This window comes from Taeniopygia guttata, chromosome 9, assembly GCF_048771995.1.
Source record: "Taeniopygia guttata chromosome 9, bTaeGut7.mat, whole genome shotgun sequence".
In the NCBI taxonomy this organism is placed as follows: Eukaryota; Metazoa; Chordata; class Aves; order Passeriformes; family Estrildidae; genus Taeniopygia; species Taeniopygia guttata.
The window spans coordinates 15,268,216-15,287,016 of NC_133034.1; the positions used below are offsets into that span (position 1 = coordinate 15,268,216).

Sequence of the window (18,801 nt, forward strand, 5' to 3'; positions counted from 1 at the left end):
GCTGGGCTGTCTCTCAACTTACCTGCAGGCAGGCAAACATGGGAAATGGGCAAGAAAGTGACTTGAATGAGAAAATATGAAGCTGACTGAACCTAGAAACTGATGGGCAAAGCAGCCTGGGAGTGAGTTTGATTTCTGTGGTTTTGGCAGATTTCTACAATTCTGATTTGATATTTAAAGCAGAGATTATGTTGCCTTCCCATCTTTCTGTCTTGTGATTGCCAAGTGAGCACTCTTCAGATCAGAGACTCTGTGTGTGTGTGTCCAGGGCTGTGAGGTATCTGAATGCTGTATTTCTGTGTTTCACTGTGTTTCTGCTTGGATGGTCCTGGGAGCACAGGTGCCTCTGCAGGCACAGAATGAAACAGCCAGGAAAATGTCCTGTTCCAACGAGCAGCTCCAAATGATCTTGATGCTTGGACTACACACAATCATCTTTCTTTAACAGCATTTTGCAGACGTAATGGGAAGATGGTACTTATGAGAAATGCACAAGGACTGAAATGCAAAAATGAAAATGTTTTATTGAAAAGCAAAATAAAATAATACTGACACTTCACAGACCAAATCACACAAAGGCAAAAACATACAGAAAAGGGAAAACTCTGGAACAGCTGTACAACATCAAACAGCACAGGAAGGGAAGATATTTTTTCCAATTCGTGCCACGCTGTTTCCCCATGAAAAAACAATGAGAAACTTTGCATGAACTACATATTGATAAATGTTAGTTAGAGCACAGAAACTCAAATGAATCAACTGATTCAGACAGATGCTGTGACAGAATCCCACAATGGAAATCGTGTGTGGCATAGAATGAAATGACAGGCATATCTGAGGCGCTTGCAGATCTACTTTACAGTTGGGACTGAGCTTTACCCTTGGCCTGAAATACCCCAGCAAACCCCGTGGTAAAGCTCATGGGTGAGTGGAACCTGCTTCTGGACAGTTCCTTCCACGCTGCTCCCTCTGACCTCTCAGCCCCTTTCAAACCATGGCACCTTTCGCCTGGTGGCTGCTCTGCTGATGTCTCTCAGTAACTCTGTTCTGGGGTTGCAATGACACCAAAGGCCACTGCAGTGTATGCCTGAGAAAGTCCAGGTCTATTAATTATTTGGAAAACTATTTTCAATAAAATCAGCAAAATACAAAATGTGGATTTAAACTTCCTAAAATAATCAGACTTACTAAAACATCAGCATAAAATCTCTTGGTAACTCAGACAAAAGTGAAATGTGATGTAGTGAAGTCTGGGATGTCGATTCAATTTATGAGTATTTGGGAGTCAATCTTTTAAAAATCATATGGGAACCTAACACAGCTCTGTTTTGACTTCAGGACCTTCCCTCTGACTGCAGATCTGGCAGCTGATTACAGAGATGCTTAAAACACACACAAAAAGGTGAAGTTGGGCACAATGACAGGGTTGCAATGGGTTCACCAAGCCAAGCACGGGTTTGGGTTCTATCTCTTATAAATGAAATTTTCTTGAGTGTGGGAAGCAGTTCTGTCCCTCCACAGACAACCACAGTAGAAAAGCTCGTAACAAAACTTTTAAGCACCTCTGAGCAGAAGAGGAGCTCCACTGCCTCCAGTGAAGCTGACTGCAATTTTATCTGCTTCAATCAAAGCTTACTTGGGTGGGAAAGATGAAGAGGAAGGTAAGAAAGAAGCCCTATTTGTTACACATCTGTACAGTGTCCTGGTTCCGGCCAGGACAGGGTTAGTGTTTGCAGTAGTCAGGAGGGGGCATGTCCAGGACACTGAAGTTATTCTACACCACCTTGCATTTGCAAAGGCTGGAGGGAAGGGGGTCTCTTTTGGAGATAAAGGGTCCCAGCACAGCGCAGCTGGGCCAGCAGGGAAGCAGAAGGAATGGTTGGATATGGTCAATTGTCAGGAGGCTTTTCCATGGGAATTATTAATTTCTTGTACCCTCTATCACCACAATTGTTGTTGCTAATGTTCATTTTCTTATCTCAGTGTGGTTTCCAGTAAACTTTTCTTATCTCACAGCAGGATCTTTATCTTTTGTGCCTCCAGTTCTCCTCTCCCTCCCTCCCTCTGTAGAAGGAGGGAGAGGGGGAAAATGAGGGGCACATGGTTTCAGGGGGAGCCCTGAATTGTGGGGTACCATTCCTAAACACAACATACAGTACCTGACTAAGGGCATGGGGGGCTGTAGCTCCCTGCAGCCCTGGAATAACATTATTAATCATAAAATGCTAAGGGCAGAAGGTTTTCCTGACACCATTCAGTCCCACACCTTTAAGGCTGGGCTTTTTACTGGGATGCCCTCAAAGCTCCCAGCTCAGCTGGGTGAATAGTGCATAGACTCCTAATTGTAGTGCTTTTATAGTGCCATTATGAATGCTTATGCCTCACCCACAAGACACCAACAGAACAAATGCATGAGTCAAAGGTGACTCAGGAGCAACCATCACCAATAAAAATAAGCATACACTTGGTGTGTGTAATACTGAACTCCACAATTAAGTGGGCAGGTCCTTGCACTAAGAGCTGCAGGAGTATGGAGACATCCCCAGAGCCTGAAGTTTTATTTGAAAACACTGTGAACCATAGCACCAGTCAATGCCAGGGCCCCACTGTGCTTTGGTTTGTCCTACAAGAGAGATTAAACTCCCCTCCTCAGCATGAACTGTGTGATGGGGGTTAACTCACCATGCCCTCTCCTACTGAACCAAAGACACCTACACAGCGGGTTTTTGTGCTTCTGTTTTGTGAAATGTTGCAGAAGCTGAGATACACTCTCTGTTCTAGAGCTTTGGGCTGGAATCAAGATGGGGAGAGACTTGCTTTGTAAAGCCAAAGCTCGTTTAAACCTAAACCCTGAATTAGAAATGGCAACATTGTTCAAAACCAGGCACTGAAGACAGAGTCTTTATAAAATCATAGAATAATTTGGGTTGGGAAGAACCTTCAAAGGCCACACTCCCTGCAATAAGCAGGGACATATTCAACTGGATCAGATTGCTCACAACCTCGTCCAACCAGGCCTTGAATGGTTCCAGGGATGGGGTATCCACGACCCTTGGCAACTTGTACAGTGTTCTACCACCCTCATTGTAAAAGATGTCCTCCTTAAATGTAGTCTGAATCTACTTCCTCTTAGTTTAAAACCATTATTCCTTGTTCCTAGAAGGGTAATTGCAAAAGGCCCTAATAAAAAGTCTGTCCCCACTTTTCTTATTGGCTCCCTTTAAGCACTGAAAGGCCACAAAAAGGTCTCCCAGGAGACTTCTCCAGGGAGAACATCCCCAGCTTTCTCAGCCTGTCATCACAGTCTTACCTACATGGATAGAACTAGTAGTTTTTAGGAAGTTCAAGTAAGTTTCTGGAGTGTCCTTCTGAGTTGGATTTATATCCATGTCATTCCAAAGACCTTGGAAGCACCTTGCATGATGCTTTCCCCCAGCCAGTGGCAGAGAGAAGTAGGCAGGTTTAGCAGTACACTGGGATTCCTTGTAGTGCTTGTAAAGTCCCTGAGTTTACTCTACAAATAAACATCTCTTACATGCTCCACAGTCTGTACTCATGAGAGATTTCCCTGGATTTCAAACAGCTCTGAAGGATCTGGGGCACTTGTGAAATTGCAGAGTCACAGAGACTGTTATTAAATGTGCTACAATACAAATAGCACCCAGTTGAGTTGTGGGGGTTTTTTTAATACTTTCACTGCCATTTCCCATTGCCAAACTACCTGTATGCATCTGCTTCAAAGGAAATTTGGGGAACAAAGATGAGGAGCTTCAAAAGTCCACACTCCCCACACTGCAGCAGGAGTCTGTGATCCCACAAGTGATTGGGACTACAGACCTGGGAAATGCAGGAAAAGCTGTACACTGGAGCTGCCTGGCAAATTGTTCCTCAGCCTCTGCAACAGGGACTGAGGATCAGAAAGAAGTGAAATCACTTAGGACTGGAATGAAGCTCTGTCCTGGATGCTAATGAAGGTCCCATTGGAACTGGCCATGCTATCACAAGGTGCTGAATGCATCCCACCTAGATAGCAAATTTAGACCTTAAGCCCAGGGCTTGTGTGGGTGATAACAAGGACATACATTTGCAGAAAGCAGGTGTTTGCATTTTCGGTCTCTCTAATGACAGAGCAATATCAAAGCTGCAGGGAAAACATGACTATCCTCTGAAATGCTTGGGACATGGTCCTTCATGGAAAAAAACCCACTCCCTGGCCTAACTTGTGGATTTTTGAGGTGTGTTTTGGTTTGTTTTCTGATTGTGTCAAACATTTTTCAGGGATATGCATCAACCCATCAAGGCTTAAACTCCTGCTAATTTTTTTCACTGGCATTTCCACCTGCAGCTGCTTCCAGAACCTGCCCTTTGGGAACTTGGATTTCTCGCCTTTCCATTTAATGACATTCAAGGCCGCCTTGGCCTGCTTCAGCTCCTTCACTTTGCTCTTCTTGATGGCTTTGTACTGCACTAGAATGACTTTGATGTTGCCCTTGGAGGCCATATTCTCTAGGCCAGCCTTGAGCTCCAGCAGGGCCTGTGTCCCCTGCAAGACGTAGTTGGGGCTCAGGACAACAAGCAGACGTCGACTTTTCTGGATGAAGCTCAGGGTTTCGTCTGTGACAACTGGGAGAAAGAAACATTGAGGTGGTTAGTGATGCCCAAGAACACGCTGCTGAGCTGCTGCTGTGACACCAGGTGACTCTTGAAAGGGACAGTAAATCCTTTGGAGGCCCTCTCTAGACTACACTGGTGCTCCCCAACCCAGTTAGTGACTCCAGGTGGGACTCCCTACACCAGGGCTGGTTCCCACTGCCCCATACAGTGGCATATTCTCCACCACTCCAGACTATCTATAGATGCCTTTCCTCCTCCCCATGCTACACAGAGATAACCAAGAGAGCTACACCTAAAAGTCACTGTACTAGACACCAGTGACACCACCCAGTGCTGTGAGGATGCCTTGTGGCCAAGAGGGCTGCTGATCTCAGGCTGAGATTTAGCTTCCTTCTAATGAGAGGGGGAAAAGAGGCTCTCTGGAGCAAAGCAGGGAAACTGCCAGCTGCATTACACATGAACTCAAGGGAAAGACTCACCCTGAAGAGGTTTCAGGAAGCCTGAATGCCTATGCTTACATCCTCATCTGGCAGATGTCCAGAATGACTCTGGATACTCCCTTCACTCCTCTTGCCTCAGTTTCCCCACACAAAGTAAGTATTTACACCGTCCCTAAGTGTCCCCATGGGATAATTTCCTTTGGTAATGGTACTGTCCTTACTCCCGTTACTCATCCATCTGTTCCTGCTGCTGTCATCTATGAAAGCAGATTAGAGCATTTTTAGAACTGACTCTGAGGACTTTTAGCGAAGTGTCCCAAAAATGACATCCTTTGAGCTAGAGAAATGTCATGGTAACTGGATCCTCTTTAATTTTCTAACATCTGCAGGTAGACTGTCCTTGGCCACCGTCTCTAATTAATGTGAAAATCCCTTGTAAGTGTGAATCCAGGTGCTTGTACTCTGCTGCAGGATCTCCCACACTTCTTTGATAAGGGAACACTCTTGACTGGTCAGAAATTACAATAGAGAGTAAAATAATGCTGACAGACAACTTCATTTAGCTGTCAGGCACGTTTGATTAGTTCCTGTCAGCTAACTCACGGGATAATCCATCTCCCACTGTTTCTTCATCAAGGACAACATAACTCTCTACCCATGACACAGATGTACACTCTGGAGGCATGACACCAGCTGCCAAAAGCTATTTCCTGGCCCGCTGTGCTTTCCTGGGAAGGAGATTAGTCAAATCCTGGCTAAGGAGCTCGGGGAAGCCCCAGCAGCATCGCGGACGGCAGCGCGGTGACAAACCACTCCAGCAGCGCTCCGCAGGGCTGGCACTGGCTTGAGGCTGGCAGGGATTGAGGGGAGCACAGATGGAAACGTTTGGGGGTAAGGTGAGGGACAGAGAGCCCAGAAGAGCAGTGCTGAGAGGAAAATGACACCCTCTAAAGTGAACAGGGCAAGAAGCAGCAGAGGGAACAGGAGGGAGATGGACATCTGGTTAAAATGGCTCAGAGCAAACCTGTTCTGAGACTGACACTGGCATAAAGCAAACTGAGCCTGGAGGGTGCCCTGCCACATCATTCAGGCTCTCTTCAAGAAGGAACAGCACCAGGATTGCAGCTGTCTCACTGAGACACACATATTTATTTACCCTCAAACTTTAAGGTGCTCCTAGATCCTGGCAACAATCTAGGAGGGAAAGATAACAGAACCCTGACTGATTCTGCTCCCTTTGTGGGGCAGGTGGGCTGAAATCCAGCAGTCCCCTCTGTTCCTACTCAAAAGGGACACCCCAATGGACTTTCCCAGCACAGGTTTTGTCACCAGTGGGGTCCTGAGCCAAAGGCCATATATTCAAAGAGGGGTGGTCCTCACTGGCAGAAATTAAGACTTTGAAATTGTAATAGGCATCAGGACCATACAACCAACTCAGCCTCCAGAAAACTAAAAATCAAGAGTGTTGTCTATATTTGTGCCGTTGCTGTGGAACTTGCGTGAAAGTATGTGTATCTGGATAGCTTCACAAACTTCCATTCTTGGTGATTCCCTGCCTCCCTGAAGCAGACATTATGTCCAGAACCTTGTATGATTTATCTCAAAACAGTAAAAAATAACTACATCGTACTGAAGAGATGAGTCTCACTACTTGCAACAAAGTCCTTTTAACAACAGCAGCTAAACTGATGCCATATTAGACACAAACTCCCTAATTAACGAGGATTAATGGGATGCACATTATCTTCTCACTGATTTTGAAACCTTCCACTCCTTCCTGAAGTAGACACTCCTGGTTTTTACAAGGATTCTCCATTACCCTCTGTGAGCTGATTCAGTACAACACTTTCCCTGCCTCTTCTAGCCTTGACTTTGTCCCACTTTTTAAGGCAGCTCAGAGGGCTTGCATGAAGGTCATTTTTCTGGGTCCCCATGCTGACATTCCTGCACATCACTCCTGGAAAGAGCGACTGAAACAACCAACCACCATCCCCACAGCAGCCATTTTGGTGGCCTGGAGCATCTGCAACACTGTCATGTGAAGCAAAAACATTAGAAGACACTAAAAAGAGTTCATTAACAGTGATAGGGAAAAAACCAAAACATAATCTGGATAGGCTTGTTGCAATCAGTGATCAATACCTCAAAGAACAATAAGGAGGACGTGCATGGAGCACAGCTCCCTGTGAGATACTCACTTCCCCCAGGAAGGCTGTCTCTGTCGAAGATACACAGCTTGTACCCGAACTCGTTCTCCAGGACTCCGCGCAGAGTCAGCAGCACAAACTCCTCCTCCTCCGCGTTGCGCGCGTAGGACACGTACACATCGTACTCCTTCCCGTCTGGGCAGGGGGAGCACAGGGAGACACAAAGGGCACAAGGGACACCTGTGACACTGCCCATGCTGGGCCTTTGACTTGCAAGAGAAGCAGGTAGGAAGGCTCACTTGGAGCCCAGGCACTGCAGGTTTCCAAAGACCACCCTGTTCTGTCCAGGCTTCTTTTGTCTTTTGACATCTTTGACTCTGCTCCCTCTTGCTGCTGTCTATCCACACGAGCAGTCCCACCAGACGGAGACTTGCACCCTGCCTACACCCTCTGGGAGCTGCTGCACCCCCATGGCAGGTTCACACCCCAAGCTGCAAGGGCTCAAACACCCTCCTCCTCCTCCAGAGGAGGAAATCTCACCTCAGAGTCCTTAGCAATGAACTCCCAGTAACAGAGGGAAGAATTGAGGACAGAACAGTGATTTCCACATCCATCCTTTTGGATGCCTTCCCACATTTTAAAGCAGATCACTCTGGATCAGATCATGAATCCTTTACATAGAGTCACCAGGGAAACAAGGGACTTAATGAAACCTGATGACATATCTTGACAATCTAGATACAGCTGGATGATACAGCTAGATTAGCAGGGCAGGGCCATGGGCAGCCTGGCATGTCCATGCTCCACCTCTGCAGAGAATACAGAGGACTTCTTTCTCCTTTTGCCTGAGCCAAAAGCCTGAATCCTCTTGCTCTAATGAACAATGACCCACACAACTGCATGTAGATAAAGAAATGGAAGGTCAAAATGTCATTATGCTGTGAAGAAGTTTAAAAATAGCTTATAGGAAAACTCCTATATGAAAATAAAGAGCCTGCAGCAGGATAAATAAAAGAAAGCATTTTAACTCCTTACCTAGAATGGTTTCATCCGTTCCAAAATGAGCCCGATAGAAGAGGACCATTTCAAGCCAATACACGTGGTAGATGACTATGAGCACCACAACGAGCAGGATGGTGGCCCCCAGGCCACAGGCCAGCTCCACAGTGTACTTGGGTGCTACAACTAAGCACAAAAATAGACAGGGGGTCAGGTTAAAGAACAGGAGTTTCAGCTGGGCAGGAACAAGCTTGTGTCATGTGCAGCCAAACACCACAGAGGAACAGCCAGGAGCCAAGCTGACCCTTCAGAGTAAGGTGGCCAAGCCAAAGCTTTTCTGGCAGGACACGTGATGGCTGGCCACCCTGGACCTCCATTCTGGGTTATTACGTCTGATTCTGCTGGCAGAGCAAGTCTAAAGCACAGGCTGGACTTCTGTCTGTGAGTGAGGCCCTGGGAACAGCCAGGTGATAGAATGACATGTTGGTGGAAGAAATCTGCACAGTCCAAAGCCAGAACATGAACATGACCTTCTCAGCGGTATCAGCAAACTCTTGAAGGAACACAACTGCTCTGACTTCTAAGAGATCCAGATAAAGCATCTGCAGCAAAATAAAGGCAGTGGTTACCATCCTCCTTCCCTACCAAACAGACACAGGTCTCGTGGCTTGTCCCAGATTGACACCCAGGCTGTAACTAGCCATGACCTGACTCTTTTCTACCATGAAAGAAGAATCAGAGTTCCTTACAGAAAAGCTGAAATGCTTGCAAACAAACAGGGCAACCTGTGGGCATCAAGCCAGAACATCACATGCCCCCTCCAACTCATACACTGTCTGTCACACCACTGCTGCTTCTTTGTACTAAGGACAGAAAATTTCTAACTGTATCCCTGGGCAACTCTGTTCATAGCAGCTGATGTGCAGATTGGCAAACTGCACAGTAACAGAACAACAGGGAGTGGAAACACACCAAATTCCATAATTTGATAAGTTGCTAATAAAACTGAATTACAAAATCGAAAATGGAAGGAATTTATCAATATTCATTAGGTGATGCGCAGCAGAAGTACATGAGAAGGAGAGGGAAATCATCCAGAAAAAGCAAGAAATGCATATGACCTAATGTAATGAAAGAGTTGGAGCCAATACATAGAGCCACTTGCTAAAAGCCAGGTGCTGAGGGGTTCTGGCAGGCCTGATGCTCTTATGGGATGTACAGTGGGATGGGCTGCACTGAGCTTAGCATAAGGTTGCTCTGCCAGCAGCAGCTAGGGATGGTTCTTGGACTTTATTGTGGAATAGAGCAGGAAGAAGGAGTGGTGGGTAACCATGTCTGCTCAGAGCAAACCCAGTCAACCAACCAAAAACAGACGTGGGGAGGTGTAGGGAACGCTGTGCTCCAGGATGGCTTTGATGAATGGAGATGAGAGAACTCTGAAGGTTTATTAGGGATGGTGAAAGGTCTTGCTTGGAGCTGCCAGACACAGCACGTGGCAAGGCCTGAGTGATGGGGGAGGGGAGAGACAAGGGGTAGAGAGGATGCTCCAGGAGAGGGTGGAAGTTCCAAGAGGGGGGAAGATCCAAGAGAGGGGAAGATCCAAGAGAGGGGAAGTTCCAAGAGAGCGTCTGGCCCCTCAGAGACCCCTTATCAAGGGGCTTCAAGGTGGGCTGGAACAAGACTTGGGCCAATGGGGTCACAGACACTTGATGCTTCAGGGTAGGGTTACAGGTGTGGGATGAACCATACATTCTGGGGGGTGAGAGAGAACAGTCCATTTGACTTTTGGACCTATCTGTAGGTAAGGGCATTATCCAGCCAGTAGGGGAGATTGTTTTCATCCTGGCTGTACTATTGTAAATCTTTTGCCAGGTAATTATATTTATCCATCCTTTCCAACAGGGAGGAAAAGGGAGGATAGTACAGATCAGTCCACTAGAAAACAGTATTTAGGCACTGATATTTAGAGAAAGTATTTCAGATTCACTTCTGTTACATGTACAAATATTATCACCCTAGAAGTATTATATATGGAGTATGAACTCACTCACAGATGGTTTCAGCCTGTCTTAGTTATGTGTCTGGTCTATTGTTCCTCCCTAACAATCCAGAAAAGGTTTGTCTCAATGGAATGAGACTAAAATAGAAGGAGGACAAGTACCAAGAAGACAAAGATGTTCCAGTAAAGACCTCCAAGAGCTTTCCCATGCTTATAATGCAGAGTAGAGGAAGAAGGAGTCTGCTGTGAGCTACACAAGCCATGGCAGCATTTCCTGAGGGAGAAGAGAGTTCTGGCTTACACTAAAAGCGGGTGTTGAAGCTCTAGATGAGGCTGATAATGAGGCAGAAAAATCCAACTTAATCAGGAAGCCTCAGATAGCTTTTATTAGAGAGAGGTGGGTCTGGGAAACAAGAACCAAATCTTTGATGAAAAAAAGATGTTGGAAAAGCCCACACAGAACAGAGCTGAATCAGTCTATACCATCCATGCTGAGGTGGCTGTATCTAGACTGCAGCACGATGACAGCAAGGAGTAAAACCAGCAAGCAGCGTGGTGTGACTGTCTCACTCCCTGAGCAGTGCCAGTGAGTGCAGACTGTCTTCTGGAGGATGCCAACTGGTAGCTGTTGTGTCATGCAAAACCCTCACACAACCAAATAACCTGAAATAATTTCAAGCAGCCCGTGCCTTCAGCTCTGCTTCAGCTGTGGCACAGGGATGGGATAAGGACAACAGATTTGTCCTTTCTCTACCCACAAACTTGCCCATGGAGGGGGGCCCTTTGTTCCCTGGTGGTGTAGTATGACAGCAGTGCCTATAGAACAGACTGTGGTAGGCAGACAGGCCTGATGGAACTGTTGTCCTCTCACTGTTTAGCAGGGCAAGGCTGAAGGCAGCAGAAGAGCCCCTGCACAGCCCTGCCCTGCAGGCTCCGTACCTTTCATGCGCACCACGGCCTGGCTGCGCTCCTCGCCCTTGGCGTTCCTGGTGTGGCAAGTGTAATTCCGCTTCAGCTCCTCCGCTGTGGCTTTTGCAACTGTTAGAGTCCTCACCAGAGTTTTGTCTTCAAAATCTCTAGTAATTTCACTGTAAGAGAAAAACTAGAGCATTACACACGTGAAAGTGCAGCAAGTTTTTAGTCACAGATATTCCCTTCCCTGATATAACCTCTTCATTTAAAAAGGCCAAAACACATAACTTGGTATTTATAAATCAATATACACTTCAGATTGTAATACAGCTGCAGCTATTCCTTTATCTGATTTTCCTTAATATTTATTTTACTGCTCATCATTTTCTCATTGCAGCTGTGCCACATTGCCTTTTAGAGGAAATGGAAGCTCTTGCCTATAAACAAGAAGATCTCATGAACTCAAGATTCACAGCTCACGTCACATTCCCTATGCAGTCCTGGATGAGTCACTTAGTCTCTCTCTGTCTGAACTGACCGTCTGCAAAATGAGGATACAGCATTTCCTTTTGCCTTTCCTTTTCCTACATTGGTTTGCAAATCAGCTGGGGCAGTGACTGCCTTCCACTTGTAACTCAGCATCCAGAAAATGGGACTTTGATCCTCATTTGAGTTCTTTATGTGATTGACTCTCTATTCTTCCTCATCAATACTATGTATAATATTACATTTTTGTTTTCAGACACTGTTTTACTGAAACACTTTTATCCCTTATGCTATTTGGGAACACTCCCCTAAATAGAGCCTGTTTTTTAAGTCACATAACAACAGCAGCTGTTGGCATCACTACCAGGACCTGAACAAATGATGATGTGAATTGGTTAACAAAGCTCCCTCGAATCCATCTGTAAGATGTGACACTGTCCAGGTCTGGAGGCCTCCTCCTGGGAGGTCCTGGTGCTCATCACAGCACGGGGCAGACACAGGGGCTTCTGATTAACAGGGAGACTACACACTCCATTAGGACTGTCACATGCCTGCACCCACACAGACCCAGGGGATTAGAAATGAAGGTTCACATTGTATGTTACCTTTGTGTGACTTTTATCTTGGGGTCCGTGATGTCAACCGTGTTTCTCCCATCTATGGTCCACCACACCTCAGTCCGGGAGTCCTTCAGGAATGTGAAGAAAACCTCACAGGGCAGGATAAGGTCATCACCTGCAAAGAAAGGACCATCATCTCCTAGGAAAAAAGGTACTGCAGTGCAGGAACAGCAACCCCTCACTTTAATGCTTTCCAAAATCCTACCAGCCTAAGCTCTGCCTCCCTTCAGGAAAGAATGAGGCCAACATCCACCTTCTGACATAAACTGTAATAACAGCTTAACATCCCTGGACGTGAGGATTTGTGACAGACAGATAGATAGAAAAAGATGTCCTGCCTTCTCAAATGTGTTACAAATTGCATGACTGCATGAAGTGACACACCCAAAGGGACATGCTCCCTGCCAACCACTTCCTTGAAAACCACGCAGTGCTAATCAATCCCACTGCACATGGGACAGATGCCATAAAGTGAAGGCTCAAGCTCCACAAAAATATTTTGGTTTGGAAATACTTCTTCAGGAATTTGACTTCTGCTCAAGATCAGACTTGGGAGTGTGAATATCTTGGTGATCAGTAAGTCATTTTATCTTACAGAGGACTATGGATGAAATCTGACCTGAGCCAAAAGAGCTGTTCTTTAAAGTGAAGACTCTGCTGCTAATCATCATCATTGCCACCACATTTATTATAGCAATGTAATGGGACACAATCCATTTGATATAAGGAATTGCTCCAAAAAGCTATTAGGCAAAACTGACGGTGTTGGGGAAGGGGTGAGGGGAAGGGTGTGGTACCCCATTACCCAGTGCTGCAAGGTCAGCAAAAGGAGAGCTGTCATTAATTAGGATGTCATCAGCCAAAAAAAGAGGACATGAGCAAAAATTGGCTAGAAGACTAAAGCCACTCTAGGGGTGAATGAAGGAGGATGGGAGCAAACCACTGCCAGGGCCAGGGCTGAAACAAGGTCCTATAGGAATTCTCTTAAGCAGTTGAGTGTCCCCATTTCATCTGCTTCTGCAGCTGCAGCTCTGTATCATCATGCCTGAATATCTGTCTTTAGTTGTGCTTGCTAAAGTCAGCTTTCAAAGCTGTGCTCCCCATCAAAAACTAGCATCCCACACTGTCCACCAGGCAAGCCGTGGCAGCTCGAGGGCTCTGTGAGGGAAAGCACCGGGGATGCAGTGGCAGGGGACAGCTTTGTGCCTGGCTGGGTCTCCCTGTCCCACTGGCACGCTGTGAGTGTTGCACTTTACCTGCTTCCAGCTCGTACACAACTTTCTCATTTGGAGAGATGAACTGTGGTGGCAAGGCCTTGTTTGGAGATCCTGCAGGAGACAACAGAGAGCCCCCATGGGGCCCCAGACTTCATGAAAACCTGGAATCCTTGCACCCTCACTTCCTGATGCCCTCGAGCCACACTGCACATTCCCCAGTCTAACTTGTGACGCATTCCTGCTGTGGAGTTCTGTGCACACACAAATCTAATCCTAGTCCCCAAACTCGGGGCCAGGTCCAGTTTTTAAGGCTCCCCCAAAGTTTAGGTAAGCTAGTTTGAGCCTCTCACGTGAGAAGAGGTCCATAACCTCATCCCCCACAAGGCATAACCTGCACCAGTTTCTTTTTACTGCTACTTCTAAAAAATAAAATACAAACCTCATTTTGTGTCACAAATATCTATTTCAACCCTTAAAACAGCTGTTTCCATGGAACTCAGAATGTATCCTACAGCTCACTAGGTTTTTAAACTCTGCAGTTCCCTGGCAGGTAGGCTGAGCCTCTGTGCCTGAGATGGATGTGTCCAAACAGTGGGTACCTGGAGCTCGGCCTAGCTGATTAGCAGTCTCAACCCCAGCACAAATGGCCTTGAGATTCCAAGAAGATCAAGACAAGTTGGCTATGAAGTGACAATCCCACAAGTAGTGACGAGCCAAGGGAACAGGAGACCATGAACAGGAGTGCCAAGGTTATGTATTCACATGCCAGCAGAGGGTACCCCTGGCCATCTCATGGGCTGAACCTCAGCCTGAGGCTGGCCACTCTGTGTTTTGGGGCATTTGACAAGGTGGTAGGAGAGATATCTACTGCAGTATGCTCTGGATAGTCACGCAAGTCTGACCCCAGCAAGAAAAAAACCACCCAGTCAGTTGGGCAATGCAGGTTGACTACAACCACAAATGGATCCCGCAACAAACTCTTCCAGCTGTTTTTACCACTTCTGCAGTTACCCACATGCATTTTACACATTTTAAAGTCATTCTTACCCACCACCTTCATCTTTATGGTTCTGGTGAGATTATAGGTTCTCCCGTGGTCCTTGAATGTCACAATGCAAGTGTAATTCCCTTTATACGCACTGCGGACGATGCCAATGACAAGCTTGGGCCCTTGGGGATATCGCTCATAGAAGCCATCCACCGAGTTGCAGTCCTGGAGTCAGGTAGAAAAACACTTGAGTTTGGGACTCAAATGTACAGATACTGGTTTAAATGCTTCTACAAAGATCAGATTTAAACTATTAGTATGACATTTGGGATCATGATGTAGGTGAGATCTAAATACCATGAACTTTGAGCATGTTGGAGTATAGACTGTTATGTTCACCTTGAAAATGAAGTGATGAAGCAGATCACCCTAATAACTTTATCCCACTTTAAACACAGACAATTTTATAAAGGCGAGATCTCTGATCCAGAAGTACCTTGGCAATCAAAGTGAGCACCTCAGCAGAGTGAAGAATAAAGTAAAAAGTGATAAGAAGAAAATGATGACATATTCACAAACGGATACTAAGACTAAAGGACATGTACCCCATTGATGTCCATCTTTCGGGACTAATCAAGCTCTCCTGGCTGCCTTCAGCTGAGGATGAGGCCCCAGAATTTGCAAATAGCAAACGAGAATCTATAGTACATAAACCTTAATAACTCCTCTATTTCTGTCAGGCGAGGCAGGAAAACTGCCAAAATACCAAGCTGGAGATCCCTTTTCAGAAAGAGGTTTTGCAGATAACAGCTTGATTGTCATAAAACCCAAAGATGTGCACATTTTCTAAGAGATTATTTTTGAATGATACATTTCCAAATCTGATACATCCTAATGGGGTAGTTTAGTACAGGGGTCATATACCATTTTTAATGATTTTTATTAGGCATGGGATGACTTGCTGCCTGAAAAATTACTTCTAAGGGGCGTTTTGTTTCATTCTGCTAATTGATTGCCGAGATGTGAATTTCAATGAAAGATACAAGTAAAGCATTTAAACTACTGGAGTAAAATGGCTCCTCTTGGTACAAGAGGAAGGTTTTCCTGAAGGGTTTTAGAGGTGGGGTTTTCCTTTTGGGTCTTTTTAAATTTTTTTTTAAATCAACAGATACACTTGTTGACAATTTCCGCTATTATTAAATTCATTTATACAAAATCTTCTATCTAGAAATACAAAAGCACTTTATGGGATGTTATTAAAGAATTTATTCCCATAACTTTCAGACTTTACATCCCCTGAGACTTCTTATTCTCTACTGACTAAAGGCATCCACCTAGAGAGAAAGAGTGAAATCAAATTTAATTAAATTGAGCAGTAATTCTGTAGGCAAGACCCTGAGGATGTCTGGAGACAGTCTAATAATCAGAAAAGTATGGAGGGTGGAGTAGAGATGTGTCAGTCTTCAGAAAAAAGGTTTGCTGAATTGTGTCAAACAGGACACCCATTGTCTTTTCAGAGCCTGATGTACAACTTCACTTCCTGACCTCAGAGCATTTTGGAAAGGACACAATTTTCATTAACAGGTGGGGGTTTTATAAAGAAGAGGGAATATGAATGACAGTTTCCTTTACAGGAAAGTGAGAGGCTCACACATAGCAGGTCAGGCACACTGCCCATAACTGAACTGAGCCACCTAAATCCCTCTTAGGAGTACTTTTCACTTGTGCATGCTGGTCAAAAAAGCTTCAGTGTTAGCTCTCAATTTCTTTCCAAAAGCAGTTTTACCCTTGAACTCAATGGAAGCAGAGCTCTTAAAATTAGTAAAGCTTCATTAACAGTATCATCACTGGGGAGACTCTGAAACACAGTTCCATGACTGTCATGCCAACCACTGCTTTTTCACAGACACCACTGCATCCCCCTGCTGCCCAAGTAATTTCTTACCAGGTACCACTTGACAGTTGGTGTCACACTGGGAGGGTAAAACCCATCAATATCTGGACATGTGATCTTCTGGTTGGCATGCTCCAAGTAGAACATCTCCTCAGTGGGTTTTATGGAATGGCTCACACAAGAGTGCTGGTCTTTTGGAACAACTTCCAAGGGAAAAGCAACTTTGCTGCAGTAGGTTGTGTTCCTAAGGGTGGACGAGAACAGGGCTGATTGGTTGACACTTGTTTACTCCTACAGCAGTGGAGTGGAATGAAATAAAAATTACATCTGCAATAACAAGCATCATAGTACTGATGAGGTATGTACAGCCTTAGTTGACTCATTTATAAATGGGAAAGAAAACCCCACCAGAAGTGGCCACACAAGCTCACAAAAGCCTATAAAGATGACTAACAAGCAACATCCACTCCCCTGCTGCTAAAGCAGATCATAAGGTCAAAGACACAGACAAAAGACAACGTGAGGAAGATCAAAAAGAGCTCTTACGCATAGCAGATGCTACGTACATTTTGCACCGCAGTTAGAGACACTTTTAATTTCCTAGAAGTCTGAATCTCATGAATCTTTGCCAAATTAGCGTGCAGTCAAAACATTACCCCTGCATCCGAAGCTATTTTTACTCTAGACATGCAGATCACTTCTTAATGGTGAGTGCCTGTGGATTTTGCCATGGGCTCAGCAGTAATATTTTCACGGACACTTGCAGCAAGGAGAGGCACGCTCATTAGTGTCTGCAAGGCTCCAAGCATTATTGCCATGTAAATTGGCTCAGCACTGAGCAGTCCTATAATTGCAACATTCTTTTCCCATTAATGCTTTTGTAAATGGTAGTCTCCCCACAGAAAGTTCTGGTGCTAACAGCATCATTTCCTCACCTCCACAAAAGTCCTTTGCTTGCACTGAAGATGTACAGAAACTGCACCACACAACCTACCTGAGCATGCAGGTGTAATTCCCAGTGTCATTGAGAAGAGCAGGCCAGAACCAAAGGGTGTCTTTGTCCTTACTGATGTGATTGTCAGGGAGACGATAATTAATGGGCTCCTCCAGATCCCGGTCCTGCGCGATCCTGTACCAGATCAGGGTTAAGCCAGCAGAATGGGCTGTGCTATAGTTGTACTTCAAGAAGGTCTCAAAAAGCGGGCATTTGATCTTGGCAGGTTCCCCATCATAAATCTGGATCTGCTTCATGGTGTCCACACCCCAGTCATCGCAGCGTTCTGCAGCCAGGAAGAACAAGGTGCCTTAGGCTTGCAAGCCAGCAGGAGGAAAGCAGCTCTGCCCGCGCTCCCCACAGCCCTTGGTTCTGTCCCCATTAAAATCAGAGACAAAACTGTAGTGTTTTCAATGAAAGCAAACTGAGCTTTTATAAAACAGAGCAAGAACACTGTGTTCATTTATAGAGAACCTGGAAACTTCTGTTTTCATTTGTACACCTCCTACGTTTATGCCAAGCTATTTATCTCTCATCAGGACAATAGAATAGGATATTCCTGCATAAAACCAGGCTTCCTACAGAGCTCCAAGAAAATTTACCACAAAAGTCTTATGTGGGAAGATAAAATTTGGATGACAACAATGCCAGAGGTGTGTGTGCATCCATACACAATGATAGGGAAGATGGAAACAGACGTGCTGAACTAGGAGGGGAAAAAAAAAAATCAAACATCAACCCTCCCCTAGAGCTGTGGGTCACTTTTCCTGCCAGAAGAAGCTGGACTGTGGGTTCCAGAAGTGAGGACTGTCTTTCCTGTGATGGACTGATGTTACGGCTGTGCACACCAGCATAACGCAATGAGTACAAGCAGTAATAAGTGACACAGAAAGACTGTTGATAGTGAAGTGTAGAAGTGGAGCCAAGGGGGCAGAAGGGTCAGTACGGAGCAGGGAACAGCAGGTTCTCTTGTATTCCCAGGCAGTGCCCAGGTGCAAACCCCAAGCACAGTTCAACAACAGCCAGTGGCTCAGTGTGGTTCACAGCAGACTTGGACTGACATAGAAAACAGCCAGCATGAAAGAAAGCTGCATAGAGCTTTTTTTCTTTAATTACTTTCTTTTAAAAAATATTCTTGCCATTGGCAAACAGTTTCACCACAAAAAGAACAGTCCAAACCCATTTCTCTTCCAAGGACTCTTCTCCACTCCGTTCCTCTTACCAATCAGGATGTCCAGGCAGGCAGGGGCTCGGTGCAAGCAAAGCACAGCCCCAGGGTGTCAGCAAACCTGGGAGCAACCTGCACTGTCAGAGCCAACTGAGACACACGGAGAAGCTGCTGTCACTGCACCTCCTGCCTCCCCACGCTGACAAGGCAGAGCACAGCATGGCACACTTCCCAGTGCCTCCCTTGGAGCTGCTGGGAGGCATTTGCTAGGGCAGCCTGACGTCTGAGAACCCAAAATGAGTCAAACAGGAGAGGGGTGTGCT

At 45.6% G+C, this 18,801-nt stretch overlaps 1 protein-coding gene across 4 annotated transcripts in view; it reads right to left on the reverse strand.

Moving 5' to 3' along the window:
• IL1RAP (interleukin 1 receptor accessory protein) overlaps positions 1-18,801 on the reverse strand; it is a 48,126-nt gene that overhangs the window by 3,194 nt on the left and 26,131 nt on the right. For 2 of the 4 annotated variants that reach the window (XM_030280081.4, XM_030280082.4), the window contains exons 3-11: positions 17,311-17,596; positions 16,368-16,560; positions 14,482-14,647; positions 13,474-13,545; positions 12,203-12,332; positions 11,139-11,287; positions 8,237-8,386; positions 7,253-7,396; positions 500-4,623 (exon numbers count right to left, since the gene is read on the reverse strand). In XM_030280081.4, the coding sequence (XP_030135941.4) occupies positions 4,190-4,623; positions 7,253-7,396; positions 8,237-8,386; positions 11,139-11,287; positions 12,203-12,332; positions 13,474-13,545; positions 14,482-14,647; positions 16,368-16,560; positions 17,311-17,596 (1,724 nt within the window). In that variant the 3' untranslated portion in view covers positions 500-4,189. Of the gene's footprint in view, positions 1-499; positions 4,624-7,252; positions 7,397-8,236; positions 8,387-11,138; positions 11,288-12,202; positions 12,333-13,473; positions 13,546-14,481; positions 14,648-16,367; positions 16,561-17,310; positions 17,597-18,801 lie in introns of those variants that run through there. The other 2 variants (XM_012575600.5, XM_030280080.4) reach the window with 1 other exon arrangement.